The sequence below is a fragment of the Chiloscyllium plagiosum genome, unplaced genomic scaffold, assembly GCF_037043375.1.
Source record: "Chiloscyllium plagiosum isolate Xiang-an unplaced genomic scaffold, Cpla_swu_hap1 HiC_scaffold_43, whole genome shotgun sequence".
NCBI classification, from domain to species: domain Eukaryota; kingdom Metazoa; phylum Chordata; class Chondrichthyes; order Orectolobiformes; family Hemiscylliidae; genus Chiloscyllium; species Chiloscyllium plagiosum.
The window spans coordinates 32,997,586-33,013,248 of NW_028270181.1; the positions used below are offsets into that span (position 1 = coordinate 32,997,586).

The following is a 15,663-nucleotide window of genomic DNA, read 5'->3' on the forward strand; positions in this document are numbered from 1 at the left end:
AGCCTTGATTGAATGGCAAAGTAGACTCGATGGGCCGAATGCCTCACTTCCACTCCTATGTCTTATGGTCTAAAGTGCAGCACCTCACATTTATCTAAGTTAAACTCTATCTGCCACTTCTCAGCTCATCTGTTCAAGATCCAGTTGTACTCTGAGATAACCTTCTTTGCTGACTACTACACTAACAATTTGCAAATCTATTAACTATTCCTCCTTTATTCATATCAAAATCATTTATATAAATGATGAAAAGCAGTGGACTCAGCAACAATTCTTGCAGCACATCACTGGTCATAGGTCTCCAGTCTGAAAAACAACCCTTAATCACCACCTCTGTCTCCTACCTCCAAGTAATTCTGTATCGAATTGGCTAGCTCCCCCTGTGATTCCATGTGATCTAACCAGTCTACCGTGTGGAACCCTGTCAGATTCCTTACTGAAGTCCATATAGATGTCTATTGCTCTGCCTTCATTAAACTTCTCTGTCAATCCTTCAAAAAAACCTCAGTCATATTAGTGAGACACAATTTCTCATGTACAAAGCCATGTTGACTATTCCTAATCAGTCCCTGCTATTCTAAGTGCATGCAAATCCTGCCTCTCAGAATCTCCTTCAACAACTTACCTATCATTAATGACTGGCTAACTGGTCCATATTTCCTTGGCTTTCCTTACCACCTTTCTTAAATAATGGCACATTAGCCAACCTCCAGTCTTCCAGCACCTCACCTGTGGTTCTCAATGAAATAAATATCTCAGCAATGGGCCCTGCAATCTCTTTCCTAGCTTCTCAACGTGTTCTGGGATGCACCTAATCAAATCCCCGGGATTTAGCCATGTTTATGCATTTTAAAATCTCCGGCACCTTCCTTTCTTTAAAATGGACACTTTTTAGGCAGTCATTATGTATTTCCCCAGGTTCTGCAGATTCTATATCCTTCTTCACAGTAAATACTAAAGTTAAATACTCATTTAGAATCTCACCCATCTCCTGTGGTTCCGCACACAGACAGCCATGTTAATCTTTAATGGGGCCTATTCTCCCTCATTATTCTTTTGCCCTTTTGTATTTGTAGAACCTCTTGGTACTCATCTTAACCTTATTTGCCAAAGCTATTTCAAGTCCCCCCTTTGCCCTCTTGAATTCTCTCTTACATATACTCCTACAGCTCTGAGAGGCAGAGTATCGTAGAAAGTACAGCAGGGAAACAGACCCTTTGGTCCAATTCGTCCATGCCGACCAGACATCCCAGCCTACTCTAGTCGCATGTGCCAGCGCCCAGCCAATATCCCTCCAAAACGTCCTATTCATATACCCATCCAGATGCCTTTTAAATGTTGCAATTGTACCAGCCTCCACCACTTCTCTGGCAGCTCATTCCATACATGTACCACCCTCTGCGTGAAAATGTTGCCCCTGAGGTTCCTTTTATATCTTTCCCCTCTCACCCTAAACCTATGCCCTTTAGTTCTGGACTCCCCCACCCCAGGAAAAAGACATTGTCTATTTATCCTATCCATGCCCCTCATGATTTTATAAATCTCTACAAGGTCACCCGACAGCGTCAGACACTGGGAAAACAGCCCTAGCCTATTCAGCCTTTCCCTATAGCTCAAATCCTCCAACGTTGGTAACATCCTTGTAAATCTTTTCTGAACCCTTACAAGTTTCACAGCATCATTCCAATAGGTAATTCTGAGGTAACTTCTTCACTGTCCACTACACTCGTAAGTTGCAGAAGGATCTAGACAGTTTGGGAGAGTGGTCCAGGAAATGGCTGATGAAGTTCAATATGAGCAAATGTGAGGTCTTGCACTTTGGAAAAAAGAATACAAGCATGGACTACTTTCTAAATGGTGAGAAAACTCAAAGCCAAAGTACAAAGGGATCTGGGAGTGCTAGTCGAGGATTCTCTAAAGGTAAACATGCAGTTTAAATCCGTGATTAAGAAAGCGAATGCAATTTTGTCATTTATCTCAAGAGGGTTGGAATATAAAAGCAGCGATGTGCTACTGAGACTTTATAAAGCTCTGGTTAGGCCCCATTTGGAGTAGTGCGTTCAGTTTTGGGCCCCACGCCTCAGGAGGGACATACTGGTACTGGAGCGTGTCCAGCTGAGATTCACACGGATGATCCCTGGAATGGTATGTCTAACATACGAGGAACGGCTGAGGATCCTGGGATTGTATCATTGGAGTTTAGAAGGTTAAGGGGCGATCTAATAGAAACTTACAAGATAATACATGGCTTGGAAAGGGTGGATGGTAAGAAATTGTTTCCGTTAGGCGAAGAGACTAGGACCCGTAGGCACAGCCTTAGAATTAGAGGGGGTCAATTCAGAACAGAAATGCAGAGACATTTCTTCAGCCAGAGTGTGGTGGGTCTGTGGAATTCATTGCCGCGGAGTGCAGTGGAGGCCGGGACGCTAAATGTCTTCAAGCCAGAGATTGACAAATTCTTGATGTCACAAGGAATTAAGGGCTACGGGGAGAATGTGGGTAAGTGGAGTTGAAATGCCCATCAGCCATGATTAAATGGCGGAGTGAACTTGATGGGCCGAATGGCCTTACTTCCACCCCTATGTCTGATGGTTTAAATTTGATTCAGTTTATTGAAGTGACAAAGATGATTGATGAGGGCAGAGCAGTGGACATGATCTATATGGACTTCAGTAAGGAGTTCGACAAGGTTTCCCATGGGAGACTGGTTATCAAGGTTAGATCTCATTGAATTAAGGGAGAACTAGCTATTTGGATATAGAACTGGCTCAAAGGTAGTAGACGAGGGTGGTTGTTTAGGGTTGCTTTTTCAGACTGAAGGCTGTGACGATTGGAGTGCCACAAAGATCAGTGCTGGGTTCACTACTTTTCATCATTTATATAAATGATTTCGATGTGAGCATAAAGAGGTATAGTTAGCAAGTTTACAGATGACACCAAAATTAGAGGTGCAGTAGACAGCGAAGAAGGTTACCTCAGATTACAAACAGATCTTGATCAGATGGGCCAACGTGCTGAGGAGTGACAGATGGAATTTAATTTAGATAAATGCAAGCTGCTGCATTTTGGGAAAGCGAATCATACCAGGACTTATACACTAAATGATAAGTTCTAGGGAGTGTTGGTGAGCAAAGAGACCTTGGAGTGCGGGTTCATAGCGCCTTGAAAGTCGAGTCACAGGAAGATAGGATAGCGAAGGCAGTGTTTGGTATGCTTCCTTTATTGGTCTGAGTATTAGATTAGATTAGATTACATTACAGTGTGGAAACAGGCCCTTCGGCCCAACAAGTCCACACCGACCCGCCGAAGCGAAACCCACCCATACCCCTACACTTACCCCTTACCTAACACTACGGGCAATTTAGTATAGCCAATTCACCTGGCCCGTACATCTTTGTGACTGTGGGAGGAAACCGGAGCACCCGGAGGAAACCCACGGAGACACGAGGAGAACGTGCAAACTCCACACAGTCGCCTGAGGCGGGAATTGAACCCGGGTCTCTGGCGCTGTGAGGCAGCAGTGCTAATCACCGTGCCGCCCACGGAGTATTGAGTAAAAGGAGTTGGGTGGCCAAGTTGCAGCTGTACAGGATGTTGGTTAGGCCACTTTTGGAATATTGCGTGCAGTTCTGGTCTCCTTCCTATAGGAAGGATGTTGTGAAACTTGAAAGGGTTCAGAAACGATTTATAAGGATGTTGCCAGGGTTGGAGGATTTGAGCTAGAGGGAGAGGCTGAATAGGCTAGGGCTATTTTCTCCAGAGCGTTGGAGGTGACCTTATAGAGGTTTATAAAATCATGAGGGATATGGATAGAATAAACAGACAAAAGTCTTTTCCTGGGATGGGGGAATTCCAGAACTGAAGGGCACAGGTTTCGGGTGAGAGGGGAAAGATATGAAAGGGAGCTAAGGGGCAACTTTTTCATGCAAAGGGTGGTGCTTGTATGGAATGAGCTGCCAGAGGATGTGGTGGACGCAGGTACAATTATAACATTTAAAAGGCATCTGGATGAGTATATAAGTGCCGTGGATATTTAAAACAAATACACAGATTGCTGGAGAAACAGCAGAATTGGCATCATCTTTAGCAAGAAAAGTTATCAAGTCAAGTGACTTCGTCAATTTTGATGAAACATTAACTGTTTTTTTTCTCTTCAGATGCTCCAGATCTACTGTGTTTCTCCAGTCAATGTTTTTGTTTCAGATTTCCAGTACTGAAGTTATTTATGCAGGATATTTAATTGGCAAGTATACGGAGGTTGAGGAAGATGCATTTTAGGCACTAATGGGCTCGTGGGATCTAGGATATTGTCAATAAGTGGAGTTAATGAAACCCTCCTAAAATGGCAGAGCTGCTACTATGGTCTGGTGTCAACAACAGCTTGTACAGTGCTGTTAATGCAGTGAGATGTCCCAGGTGTTTTCACAACTGTGAAATAATAGGTTGGATAATACAAAGCTTGGTTAAAAAAAGTCATTTTAAGAAGTGCTTATAGGAGGAGAGACAGTAGTTGTTTCAGGAAGGGAATTCCAGAGCTTCAAACCTTGGATGCACAGATACCAGAGTAATGACTAAAATCAGGTGTGCTCATGAGGCCAGAATTAGAGAAGTGCAGACATCTCAGGACTTGTGGGGTTGGAGAAAGTTATATAGGGAGTGTACAGGCATAGCTTAAATGGATTAAACACAGGTTACGTGCAAAGATGATGGTTTCAGTTGTTGTACACTTGAACAGGAGGGTACAATGTGGGACACTGAACAGGAGTGTATTGCAATAGTTAAGATCAGAGGCAAAGATTGCATGGATGAAGGTTGAAGCAGACAAACTGGGGTTTGAGTATTATTTATATTGAGATGCATTCCCCATGAGATTTCTTCCTATGACTTGCTCCAGATGGTACACAATGAACACCTGTACCCCAGGCCAGGGAGTTGCCAGTACAAGAAAATAAGGAACTTCAAAAAGCCTGCATCCACTGAACTCCTTTTTCGACTTAACTGGAAATCAAATGAAGGCAGCTCTGACAGCACAAAGAAAATGGCCATTGCCGAGACAGGATTTAGGGTACATTTTATTGACAAACCAACTTACACACATTTCACTAGATTCAAAGATAGACATCAAGGCAAACAAAAATTTATACTCAAAAACACTAATATTCCAGAAATTTTGAACATGCAAGCCTAAGCCATTCAGACCAATCATACTCAGAAGTGGAGCTCAGTCAATTATCAATTAGTAACTTGATCAAATTAAACTGCAAAAAAAAACATTAATTCTCAAACTTGCAAAACAATTTTTGCTTTGCTGCATTTTCCTTCCAGTGTACTATGCCCATGTTAAGGACTTACCTTGACATTTAATATCCTGCAATATAGCATTGTTAGCAGCCCACCTAGTGCAACTTGTACCATAATTCACAAGTGGGACTGGAAGTTAGACAACATTTATGCTCTACATATCACCATGAAGCAGTTAAACTATTAAATATTGTTAGCTGTTGCAGGTACAAGACTTTAAGGAACCTTGACAGATTATTATAGACTGTTACAGCAGGTACATTTGCAAGCAAACAAAACAGAAAAGTATTTGAGAGAAACAGAAATGATTCTTATTTTGAAATTATCACTGTCTTCATCCAGACGTTGATGCCTTTCAGTTCCAGATATGACGTTTGCAATGTTCAACTGCCTGTTGGGAGAAGTACAAATCATTAGAAACTACAAGGCCAGTGATCAACAGCAGTACACTGACTCTGATATACTGTCAGAGTGCTGAAGAAGAGTTATCTAGACTCGAAATGTTAGCTTGCTACCTCTCCATGGATACTGGATCTCCAGCATTTGTTGTTTTCAGTACATATCCCAGCATCTGCTGTAATTTGTTCCTGAGCTTCAGAACAAGCTGAATGGTGGAAATGTCTACATATACATCCTTCCATGTTTCAAGTAGGTTTGGTAATGTCAATAGCTTATTTAACAAATCAAAGTTGAATTTAACATGCTCTTCTGCGGCATCTACAAATCCTGGCAACAGGAGAGAGACTGGGAGCAGAAACTATGGCTGGCTCCCTTTCTCAGCTGAGCACAGGATACAGAACCTACTGTCCAAGCGAAATCAAAGATGACAAAGAATCACTATCTTGTGCCTGAAGCCAATATGTCTTTGTTCTCCATCAAACTACAACTGCAGATCTTATCCACACTAGGCAAAGGTTTTGACAATCTAAAGTACAGAAAGCATGGAATGCTCCGAATCATGGCGACACGGTGGCAATGGGTAGCACAATGGTTAGCACTGCTGCCTCACAGCGCCAGAGACCCGGGTTCAATTCCCACCTCAGGCGACTGACTGTGTGGAGTTTGCACATTCTCCCCATGTCTGCGTGGGTTTCTTCCGGGTGCTCCGGTTTCCTCCCACAGTCCAAAAATGTGCAGGTTAGGTGAATTGGCCATGCTAAATTGCCTATAGTGTAAGGTGAAGGGGTAAATGTAGGGGAATGGGTCTGGGTGGGTTGCGCTTCGGCGGGTCGGTGTGGACTTGTTGGGCCGAAGGGCCTGTTTCCACATTGTAAGTAATATAATCTAATCTAATCTAATCATAGAACATTACAGAAGACCATTCTGGGTTTATTAGTTTAGCTAGCAGGATCAAAGCAGTTCAACCCATTGCACTGCTCTCGGCAGGAACCTTTAGCAACAACCTTTAGCTAGAAGTACCAAGTCAATAATTCTTCTCTGTCTCTTTGCCAACCATAAAGACTTCAAGCCATTTTAATTCAAACAAAATGATCAATGGTCAAATACAATAAAATGCAGAGAAGGCCTTGATAAATTCCTGACTATAGCAGTGAAAATTTGTGTTGTAGAACCATCCAGATCCAAAGCTAAGCCGTTTAGACAATTACAACATCCAACATTCTGGAAAGCCTCCTAAATATGCCCTATCCTGCGCCAGATTAAGACTGACTGTCTTTTATATCAATGTTTGACTCAGTGTGGCATCAATGAGTTTTAGCCTTAATATTACTTGAAAAGAATATGGAGGGTGACAGGGAGAAAGGCTGTAAGAAAATTGCTCATTTGGAAAGCCAAATGACCCTCTCTGAAGTGAAGTGAATGGGAAAATCCCCATTTGCTGGAATCACACTCTAGCACAAAGATTGCTTGTGCTTCTTGGATACCAAGCATCTCAGCCTCAGGGCATTATGATAGGAGTTGTTCTCGTGTCTTAAAAGAAACCTTCATCAGAAAGTCAGAGTGATAATTACACAGCCTTCTTTGGCACTGAAGGACAAGGACAACTGATAGGTGGGAACTTCCTTTCACTTCCAACCTCCAAGTCATCAAGCACCCCAACACAAACTACTCTTCCTTTAACATTCACAGTTAACACTGACTGCCTACAATGCAGAAAAGGAACATTCGGCCCATTGAGAAGAGCATCACACCCAGACCCACATCTCTCTCCCTGAAACCAAAAGAGAAAATGCTGGAAAATCTCAGCATCTGTAAGGAGAGAAAAGAGCTGATGTTTCGAGTCTAACTGACCCTTTGTCAAAGCTGTCAAAAATTTGCTTTTAACTCTCTCCTTGAATTGAGTTTTTAATCATGGTTAACCCACTTAAACTGACATTCCTAGACACTCTAGGGCAATGTTTTAGAACTGCCAATCCATCTAACCTGCATGTCTTTGGACTGGGGGAGGAAACTGGAGCACCTGAAGGAAATCCACACAGTGGTAAAACACGTAAACTCCACACAGATAATCACCCAAGGCTGCAACTGAACCCATGTCCCTGGTGCTGAGAGACAGAAGTGAGAACTACGATGAAACCCTTAACATCTTGGAACTGCGCTGTTTATGACACAGCCAAAGTGCATAACTGGGGTCAGAGGTGTTCCTGAGGTTTGACAGCTGATCCAACCATACATTATTCCAAGAATAGGGTGTGCATTGTAGTATTATTGGAATCAAATGTGAATTGTGCACAGAGGTGAGAATCTTACAAATAGACAAGGTGACAGCTACACTATAGGTGACATATTCTACTGGTGATAAGTTATCATGCTTCCCATCTTTTTAGTCCACGCAAGGATGAAAACAAAAAGCTGCACACTCCAATTCCAACTCGCTTGTGGAATGTCCTGCCCCATGTGCTCCAAGAGCTGCAGGAAGAGAGTGAGCATGCTTAGTCACATGAAATTACACAGCAGAGCTTATATACCAAGGAGATGGCATCCATAAACTGATGGGCAACCAATAACTCTGAGCTGGGGGAAGAAGAATAAAGTGATACAGAAACGCAACAGATCTGGCAGTACCTGTAAGGAGAAAAGACCATAAGGTACAGGAATAGAATTAGGCCATTTGGCTCATCAAGTCTGCTCCACCATTCAATAAGGGCTGAATTACTGAATTATTGAAGTCCTCAACCATTTAACCCATTCTCCTGCCTTTTCCCCATAACCCTTGATTCCCCCTTACTAATCAAAAACATATCCATCTGTGTCTTAAATACAGTTACATGGCCTCCACAGCTCTCTGTGGCAATGAGTTCCACAGATTAGCCATCCTCTAGCTGAACAAATTCCTTTTCATCATAGTGCTAAAGGATTGTCTGCTCAATCTGTGCCCTTGGATCTTCATCTCTCCCACTAGTGGAAACATTTTCTCCACATCCACCCTGTCCACAGACCTCTCAGTATTCTGTACATTTTAACAAAGTCCCCCCACATCCTCCTAAACTCTATTCAGAGTCCTCAACCACTTACTCCCCTTTTTCATCTTCTCCTTCCTTAGAACATAAACATTACAGTACAACACTGGCCCTTCAGCCCTCGATGTTTCCTTGTTTTCGTTTTTATTTTTCCTCTGCTGGTTTTTAAAGGCTTCTCAATCTTTGGGCTTCCCATTCATCCTCACCACAGTATACTATCCCTGACTTCTGTTGTCAGCCATGGTTGCCTCATCCTCCACGTTGCATGTTTCTTCCTCCTTGGGATAAATTTCTGCTGTGCCTCCCAATTTACCCCCTAGAAAACACCTGCCATTATTACTCTACTGCTGTCCCTTCTAATTCACTCTAGCCAGCATATCCCTCAGGTCTTTGTAGTTACCTTTACTCAATTGTAATACATCCAATTTAATCGTCTCCTTAAAAAATATTTGCCTCATTGCGCATCCCCCTGCTCCCTAGTGGGCTTTGCTACAAGCTGTTCTAAAAATAGACATTCCACAACTTCATTTTCTTGAGATCTACCAACTTGATTTACCCAGTCTGCCTGCGTCTTGAAGTGCCCCATGATTGTCATAATTGTGTTTTTTTTACTTGCCTTTTCCTCCACCTCATTTATTTTCTTCCCTATATGCTGACGATTGCTAAGAGGCCTGTACACAAGTGTATTTTTTGCCTCTGCAATTTCTCACCTCTACCCTCAGATTGCACGCCTTCAAACTCTCACTTCTTGCTATCAATTTAGTTTCATTTCTTATGAACAGGGCAGCCCCCCTTCTGCCCAGCTTTGATGGGACATGTTTCCTTGGGTATGCAGTTCCCAGACCTGATCTCTTACAGTCATGTCTCTGTGATAACCCATAACATTGTACTTGCCAACTTCAATCTGTGCTACAAGCTCATTTACCTTGTTTTGTATACTGCATGCATTTAAGTATAGCATCCTTAGTCCAACATACTAACCTGCTGTGCCTGAAGTTACATTCCTGGCCCTTTCCATAACCTTTGTCCTATTACTTATTTTGGAAAATTTAACCTCTGCTGAGCCCACTAGCCACTTGGAACTTTTTCCACTGTTTTCTATACAACTGAAACCACTCCCATTGCACAATTTAATTTAGAAAAGCAGAATCAATTCATGTTTATGGGCCCTTTGTCACAATTGAAATGGCTTGAAGGTGGTAATTTTGTCAATGGTCAGACGGGGCTAGGAAGAAGGCAGAAATACAGTGCTTGGGGATGGCACAGAGAAGGAGAAAAAGGGACAGGCAAACGGAGACATCACCACAGAGAGATAGTCAAGAGACTGTTTTAATGAGAAGTGTAGGTGGTGGAAAATGAGTTGACTTCCTTACGAGCTGCCTACACATAACAGGATAGAGGGATGTGTTTTTTATTCATTTGTGGTACTTGGCAGGCTGGCCATAGTCCATCCCTATGTGCCCTTGAGAAGGTGGTGGTGAGCTGCCTTCTTGAATCGCTGCAGTCCACTTGCTGTGGGTTGACCCACAATGCCAATAGGGAGGGAATTCCAGAATTTTGATCCAACGACTGAAGGAACTGCGGTATATTTCTAATTCAGGGTGGACAGTGGCCTGGAGGAGAACTTGCAGGTGGTGATGTCCCCAAGTACCTGCTGTCCTTGTCTTTCTAGATGGAACTGGTCGTGGGTTTGGAAGGTGCTGTCTAAAGATCTTCGGTGAATTTCTGCAGTGCATCTTGTAGATAGTACACACTGCTGCTACTGAAAGCCAGTGGTGGAGGGATTGAATGTGTGTAGATGTGGTGCCAATCAAGCAAGTTGCTTTGTCCTGGATGGTGTCAAGCTTCTTGACTGTTGTTGGAGCTACACCCATCCAGGCAAGTGGAGAGTATTCCATCACACTCCGGACTTGTACCTTGTAGTTGGTGGATAGACATCGGGGTATCAGGTGAGTTTCTCACCGCAGAGTAACTCTTGTTGGGAAGAGGTAATAAACAAGGAAGATAATGTTCACACTGTAGAACTGTAAAACTCAGAAGTTGAGTCCTGACGATACCTAGGTGGAGATGCAAAGTTAAAATACATAGGATGCTGGTTGGTGGGGGTTGTAAGTATGTTGAAATGGACAGAGTATAGATAGCAGGCAAGAAATAAACAATAGGAATAAATGGATCTTTTCCTGAATGGCAGGCTGTGATCAGTGGAATACCGCAGAATCAGTACTTGGACCCCAGCTAATCACAATAGTTGTTAATGGATTAGATGAGGGCTGAGCTGTGGATGCAGAGATGCATTGATGAAGGTAGAGCAGTGGATGTGATGTACGTGGATTTCAGCAAGGCATTTGATAAGGTTCCAAATGGTAGGCCATTCAGAAAGTAAGGAAGAATTGGGTTACAGGAATATCTGGCTGTCTGGATACAGAATTGGCTGGCCCATAGAAGACAGAGGGTGGTAGTAGATGGAAAGTATTCAGTCTGGAGCTCGGTGACCAGTGATGCTCCCCAAGGATCTGTTCTGGATCCTTTGCTCTTTGTGATTTTTATAAACGACTTGGATGAGGAAATGGAAGGGTGGGTTAGTAAGTATGCCGATGACACGACAATCGATGGTGTGCATAGTGTGGAGGGCTGTTTCAGGTTGCAACAGGACATTGACAGGATGCAGTCTAAAATGTGGATAAACGTGCGGTCATCCACTTTGATAGAAAAAATAGGAAGGCAGATTATTTGAATTGCCATAAATTGAGAGAGGGAAGCATTCAATGAGATCATGTGCCCATGTGCACCTGTCGCTAGAAGCAGGCGTGCAGATGCAGCAGGTAATAAAGGTGGCTGATCTGGCGAGATGATGAGAACACAGGAACAAGGAAGTCTTGCTACAAGTGTATAGGGCACTGGTGAGGCTACACCTGGAATACTGTGTACAGTTTTTGTCTTCTTAGCAGAGGAAGGATGTGCTTGCTGTAGAGGACATTGAGTGAAGGTTTACCAAATGGATTCCTGGGATGGTAGGGCTGACGTATGAGGAAATATTGAGTTGGTTCGAGTTGCATTCACTGGGTTTTAGAAGAATGAGAGTGAATTTCATGGAAACTTAAAAATTCTAACAGCTACAAACTGACAAAGCCCTCGAGTACAGAGAAATTAGGAAGGAACTTAAATGCGGAATTAGGAAGGCTAAAAGGTGGCCATGACATGTCTGTGGCAAACAGGGTCAAGGAGAATCCCAAGGCTTTTTATGCATATATTAGAAGAAACAGGGTAACAAGAGAAAGAGTAGGGCCCACTCAAGGACAAAGGAGGGAAGTTACGTGGGTAGCCACAGGAAGTGGGAGAGATCCTCAGTGAGTACTTTACATTGGTATTCACTAAGGAGAAGGACGTGATTGATGTTGAGGTCAGGGATGAGTGCGTGAATGCTCTAGAGAATGTCAATATATTTGGGTATCCTAAATTGCATCAAGGTAGACAAGCTCCCCAGGGCCAGATGGAATCTATCTCAGGTTGTTGCAAAAGGCAAGGGAATAAATAGCTGGGCATTAGCAGATATGTTCACATCCTCTTTGATCACAAGCCAGGTTCCCAAGGACTAGAGATTAGTCAATGTTGTTCCTTTGTTTAAGAAAAAGGAAGCAGGGATAATCCAGGAAATTATAAACCAGTGAGCCTTTTGTCTGTGCTGGGGAGGCTCTTGAGAAGTTATTGAGGGACAAGCTAAAAGCACATTTGGTAGAAAACAGATATGTTAGTAACAGTACAGGGAAGGTGATGTCTCACCAACCTGACTGAATTTTTTGAAGAGGTGACAAAGATAATTTGAGAGGGAAAGACTGTGGATGTTGATTTTTATGAACTTTAGTAAAGCATTTGATAATATCCCATCTGGCTGACTGGTACAAGAACTGAAATCACATGGGATTGAGTGGGTTGGCCAGATGGATACAAAACAGGTTTAGTTACAGAAGCCAGAGGGTAGTGGTTGAAGGGTGTTTTTCAGAATGGAGACCAGTAACCAATGGTGTTCCACAGGGATCAGTCTTAGGTCCTCTGTTGTTTGAATGTAAATTACATTGTTATAGGCAGAACCCTTGGGAAAATTAACATATGGATGGATCTGGGTGTGCAGGTCCACAGTTCCTTAAACTGTGGAAACACAGGTGGCCAAGGTGATTAAGAAGGCATATAGCATGCTTGCCTTCTTTGGCTAGGGAAGGGAATACAAGAGTTGGCAAACCATGTTACAGCTAAATAAAACCCTTGTTAGGCTGCATTTGGAGTACTGCACGCAGTTTTGATCACCACACTACTAGAAGGACTGTGGAAGCTTTAGAGAGAGTGCAGAGGAGGTTCACCAGGATGTTGCCTCATCTCGAGGACAATGTCAATGAGGCAAGGTTAAAAAGACAAGGATTGGTTTCACTGGAAAGATGGCAGTTGAGAGGAGGCCTGATTAAGGTCTACAAAATTATGAGGGGCATAGATAGGGTGGATAGACAGAGACTTTCTTTCCCCCCCAGGGTTGAAGTTTCAATTACAAGGGGCACAGGTTTAAGGTGAGAGCTTAGATTAGCTTAGATTAGATTACTTACAGTGAGGAAACAGGCCCTTCGGCCCAACAAGTCCACACCGCCCCGCCGAAGCGCAACCCACCCATACCCCTACATTTACTCCTTACCTAACACTACGGGCAATTTAGCATGGGCAATTCACCTGACCTGCACATCTTTGGACTGTGGGAGGAAACCGGAGCACCCGGAGGAAACCCACGCAGACACGGGGAGAATGTGCAAACTCCACACAGTCAGTCGCCTGAGGCGGGAATTGAACCCGGGTCTCTGGCGCTGTGAGGCAGCAGTGCTAACCATTGTGCCACCGTGCCACCCACACGGTGGGAAAGGTTTAATGGAGATGTGTGAGGAAAGATATTCACACACAGCAAGTGGTCAGAGCTTGGAACACACTGCTAGAAAAGGTCGTTGAAGCAAACACTTTGGAGACATTTAAGAGGCATCTGGCTGGGGAGGGTATAGAGAGATATGGACCGCATAAGGGTAGGTGTGTTTTTTTAGTTTAGTTGGGGCACAATGATCGACACAGGCTTGGAGGGCTGAAGGGCCTGTTTCTGTGCTGTACTTCACTTTTGTTCTTCTAGGACTGGACAGGTTAGATGCAGAAAGGATGTTCCTGATGGTGGGGGAGTCCAGAACCAGGGTTCACAGTTTAAAGATAAGGAGAAAACCTTTTAGAACTGAGATGAGAAGAAATTTCTTCACCCAGGGACTGGAGTGTCTTTGGAATGTACTACCCACAGAAAATAGCTGAGGCCAAAATATTAAGTATTTTCAAAAAAAGAGTTGGATATAGGTATTGAGGCTAAAAGAATCAAGGGATATGGAAAGTAGGATTAAATTATTTAGCTCGATGATCAGCTATGAGCATAATGGATGATGGAGCAGGCTTGAATGGCCTACTTCTGCTCCTATCTACCATGCTTCCACATGAGATACAAACATTGATATAGGAACACGACTGTGTAGTGAAGCAGCAGGCAACTGGAAAACAGTGCTATTTTTACAGACAGAAGGCAGGTGCTCTGCAAAGCAGTCACTCTGCCTGTGTGTTGGCAGCTAATAAAGGAGAATAAATGGTCAAGTACTGCACCTGCAATTGCATGGGAAGGGGTGTGGGGAGTGGTGTTAGAGGATAGGCTGGGAGAACAATCCCAGCAGAATGCTGACAAGGGAGGGGAGAGGAGGGGAAGGGAATGTGCCTCTATGGTGGCATCTACTGAAGGTGGTGAAAATGGTGGCTAATGATCCTTTGGATACAGAGACTGGTGGGGTGGAAAATGAGGACTGGGGACCCTACTGATGTTGTGGAGAAGGGTGAGAGGAGATGTGCAGGAAGTGGGTTGAACACAGCTGAAAGCCCTATGATGACCAGGTTTATTTGATGCAGGATGGGGAGGGTTTGGCAGCAGGAAGAGTTTAGAAGTGGGGCGGGGGGGAAGAAAGAGAGAGAAAATTGGACATTTCCAAGGACTGCCCTTGGAAGATAGACATTTCTGAGCTCCTGACCACTAGTCATAAGCATAAATACCGTCCTTCCTCAGCCAACTCTTTAGTCTCAAGCAAGGTAATTGGAATTGACACATTAACTCTGCTTCTTCCTCCACAAATGCTTGGCATTTTCTGTTGGTGTCTCAGATTTCCAACATCTACAGTTCTTAATTTAAAAAAAAAACGTGCAATGTTCCTTCTGTCATCCAGGAATGTTGAGGTAATCTGGGATGGCAACATCACCTGGCTTAATACACATAGTTGGACCTCTTGGCATGCTGTTCTCAAACACTGCAGCAATTTTGCTCTGCTAATATGTTAGTTACGTACGTTGCACTGAGTTGCAGTCTCCATGTTCTTACACCAGTACGATGGACCCCAAACACATTTATCAGCTCCCAGGAGATGTTGTTTTGCAGCTCCACAAAGCCCAGCTTTCTGTTGGTGGAAATGCAAATTTATCAGGTATAAACAAATGGAAATACATGATCCCAGCAATTCCTAAAAGGTGTACCACAGTAATGGTCAGCTGTCCATTTGAGAGATCTTGCTTAATATTCCCAATTCTGTTGACTACATTTCCAGCCATTCAAACTTCAAATACAACAGGGAGAGAAGTAGTATTCTCCTTTCTCATTAGGCAGGCACAGTCCTCTTAAACAATTGGTTTCCCATGGTGCCGTTCACAGTAAACTACTGTTTAACTTTTGAACAGAAAATGCTGGAAATACTCAGCAGGTCAAACACTATGCCTGGAGAAGGAAACTAGAGTTATGTTCCAGATGCACAATCTTTAATCAGAACAGAAGATCGAAACAAAAAAGTTAGTTCTGATAGAAGGTTTGGAGGGGGCAGGGGATGGGAAAAGAACGAACAAAAAA

General features: G+C 43.4%; 1 protein-coding gene across 1 annotated transcript in view; it reads right to left on the minus strand.

Annotated features, from left to right (window-relative positions):
- Window positions 1–5,054: 5,054 nt before the first annotated feature.
- The window catches only part of psap (prosaposin), a 50,081-nt gene continuing 39,472 nt past the window's right edge, over window positions 5,055–15,663 (minus strand). Inside the window, exons 13-14 of the mRNA XM_043678631.2 lie at window positions 15,113–15,220; window positions 5,055–5,692 (exon numbers count right to left, since the gene is read on the minus strand). Coding sequence (XP_043534566.2) covers window positions 5,657–5,692; window positions 15,113–15,220 — 144 coding nt within the window. The 3' untranslated portion in view covers window positions 5,055–5,656. The remainder of the gene's footprint in view (window positions 5,693–15,112; window positions 15,221–15,663) is intronic.